Source organism: Limulus polyphemus, unplaced genomic scaffold (assembly GCF_000517525.1).
Source record: "Limulus polyphemus unplaced genomic scaffold, Limulus_polyphemus-2.1.2 Scaffold3551, whole genome shotgun sequence".
NCBI lineage: Eukaryota > Metazoa > Arthropoda > Merostomata > Xiphosura > Limulidae > Limulus > Limulus polyphemus.
In genome coordinates this window covers 82,488-85,294 of record NW_013669161.1, presented here as the reverse complement: position 1 = coordinate 85,294, position 2,807 = coordinate 82,488, and the positions used below count along the sequence as shown (strand labels likewise).

The 2,807-nt window shown below is 35.9% G+C and overlaps 1 protein-coding gene across 3 annotated transcripts in view; it reads left to right on the top strand.

Annotated features, from left to right (window-relative positions):
• The window catches only part of LOC111088330, a 34,676-nt gene that overhangs the window by 27,749 nt on the left and 4,120 nt on the right, over nucleotides 1–2,807 (top strand). For all 3 annotated transcript variants that reach the window (XR_002612875.1, XM_022398131.1, XM_022398130.1), the window contains exon 2: nucleotides 1,158–1,774. Coding sequence is in view for 2 of the 3 variants with exons in the window: in XM_022398131.1 (XP_022253839.1) it covers nucleotides 1,299–1,774 (476 nt within the window). In the remaining variant the exon portion in view is untranslated. The remainder of the gene's footprint in view (nucleotides 1–1,157; nucleotides 1,775–2,807) is intronic.

Sequence of the window (2,807 nt, the reverse complement as noted above, 5' to 3'; positions counted from 1 at the left end):
ATATATGTCTCCCTCTAGAGTCTACAGCACTGCCATGGACACGTACATGTCTCCCTCTAGAGTCTAGAGCACTGACATGGACACATATATATCTCCCTCTAGAGTGGGCCATATATGTACATGGTAGTGCTATAGAGGGAGAAACATATGTGTGTCCATGGTAGTGCTATAGAGGGAGAATATACGTCTCCCTCTAGAGTCTAGAGCACTGACATGGACACATATATGTCTCCCTCCAGAGTCTAGAGCACTGACATGGACACATATATGTCTCCCTCTAGAGTCTGGAGCACTGACATGGACACATATATGTCTCTCTCTAGAGTCTGAAGTACTGCCATGCACACACATATATGTCTCCCTTTAGAGTCTACAGCACTGCCATGGACACGTATATGTCTCCCTCTAGAGTCTAGAGCACTGTCATGATCATGTATATGTCTCCCTCTAGAGTCTAGAGCACTGCCATGCACACATATATATGGGACACACACAAACATCATTTTAGTCTTGAAAATTGTGATATTTTGAAAGTTTACAATTTTCACATTGTAGATAAGTAATGAAATATTAAAGTATATGCCTTTTTTATGTCTAAAAATAAACCTGGCACTCGGAGAGTTATCTATCTATAAACGTGAAAGAGTTAAGGATATAGTCAAGACCCGTGTAATAACCAAATTATGTTTTTTGTGTTGAGATAGCAGATCAGGACACATTAATTTTCTGTGTGATAAACGAATTTGTTCTTGTGTTGTCAGGTTATGATAAGGATTTAATTGGAACAAGTCTATACTATCCATGGTAAACTAATATGCCTATGTAGTTTAATTATTAATGGACAACTAAAGCTGGTAAAAAAATTAAAACGTAATATTAACACAGGATCGTTCATTTCTTGCTTTACTGATGCATATTTTATACGTAAGTATAGATACAAATGTCACTATTACTATACGAATTTCCTAATATGGACCAATCGCCCAGTTTTTAGTTTTTGCAAATGGTTGCGATTCCGCCAATAAGTTGATTAAAGAAGACTTACAGAGTCAAAATGTATCAAAATGAGACAGTCAGTTTCTAATCACCAATGAAATAGATATATACTTGTGTCAGGCAAATACTAATTGCCACTTTTTTGTATGTTTGTTTTTCAGAAATATTTGAATATACAGGATAAATATTAACAACATAATTATAAAGAAGGAGCGAGATACGATGTGATAGTGAAAAGGGTTGGAACTCAACTGTCAAGCTTCTTTGCGTATTGGCGATATCAAGATTTCCCACTAGTAGCCATGAAGGTCCATTCACCACGAACAACCCAATCCCCAAGATCACACCCTGTCTACCAGGTTCCTAAAGAAAAACTCTCTAGAGCTGTGATATTAAAGATTTGGTTAGGACTTTTTATTTTTCTGTTTGTCACAGGGGGTATCTTGGTCGTCTTGGGGGTTATTTTCTGGCAAACAGGTTTAGGGATGTTTCTTGGAGGCGTTTTTTCTCTGATTCTCGCTGTGCCCACGCTAGCTTTGTACTTGTGGTACATCCGCTGGCGGAAGGTTGAGACAAACAATAAGAGCAGAAAAGACCACAACACTATATCTACTATTGGCAATCCAGATTTCTATACTCCAGCACCCCTTCAACTGAAATCAGACTACCCCATGGGACCTCTTCTCATCATGACCCTTCCCAGAAACAAGCCTACTTCGCTGTCTCAGTCGCTAGATGACAGCATTGTAGAGTCAACTCCTGACATTAGTGGAGAGAAGTAAGTATGCTCGAAAGTTATATAACGTTATGAAAGTTTTCTCAGATTACTCGGCTTCATAAAACCTACTCTCTCCTCTTTTTTCAATTCCAAATGTTTCACTTAAAACGTAACTTAGAAGACCCAACTTATTCAACCAAAGCAATGTTGATATATAAAAACATACTGAGTCCTGATCTAAATTGGGTTTAGTTGGTCTAACGTTACAGAAATATTTCAGGGATAGACTTGTTAGCCCTTATAAACAAATGTTGGCTCGTGGTAATTTTATTCGAATCGTTTGTTCTCTCCTCTTTTCAACTTGTTGTTACGAAAAATCATTTTAACTATTATTTAGTCTCTTCATAATTTTGGGGTTAGACACTCATCTCTATCATTCATTCCTGTCCATTTCAAAACTACCTTACTATTTAAGTCTTAACTTTTTATCCAATAAATTCCAAATATTAATTTTGTTCACTATTTCTCCATTTCTTTAAACCACTTGTATTTTGTGTAATGTATCTAATAATTTTGCTCATTTATATTTTTCCTGCTCAACAAAGTGTTTTAAAAGAGGATTTACTCTAGTACTTTTATGGAAATCTTTTAGCATTCAATTCTTCTATTTAGGTATTTTTGGCATTCTCGATGTTTCTATTTGAAACTGTATAATACTATCGTTATTTTTTTTCAGAAGATACTTTGAACTTATGTAATTCAATTGGAAAACTTACTAGGATATTAATAACTTGTTTAAAAAACTACTACAGAAAGGAATTATTCCATATCTAGAGTGATGAACAACGTGATGTCTGTATTTCCCCATGTACGAGGAAACAGATAAAAACGAAAGGTAACCCTCTATGGCTCACCGGTAAGTCTGCGGGCTTATAACGCTAAAAAATCGAGTTTCAAAACCTGCGGTGGGCACAGCACAGATAGTCCATTTGTGTAACTTTGAGATTAACAATAAACAAACAAAACAAAATATAGTGCCTATATTTGCTTATGATTCAGGTTTTGTGTATGGGCTGGATTATTTACAATAGGT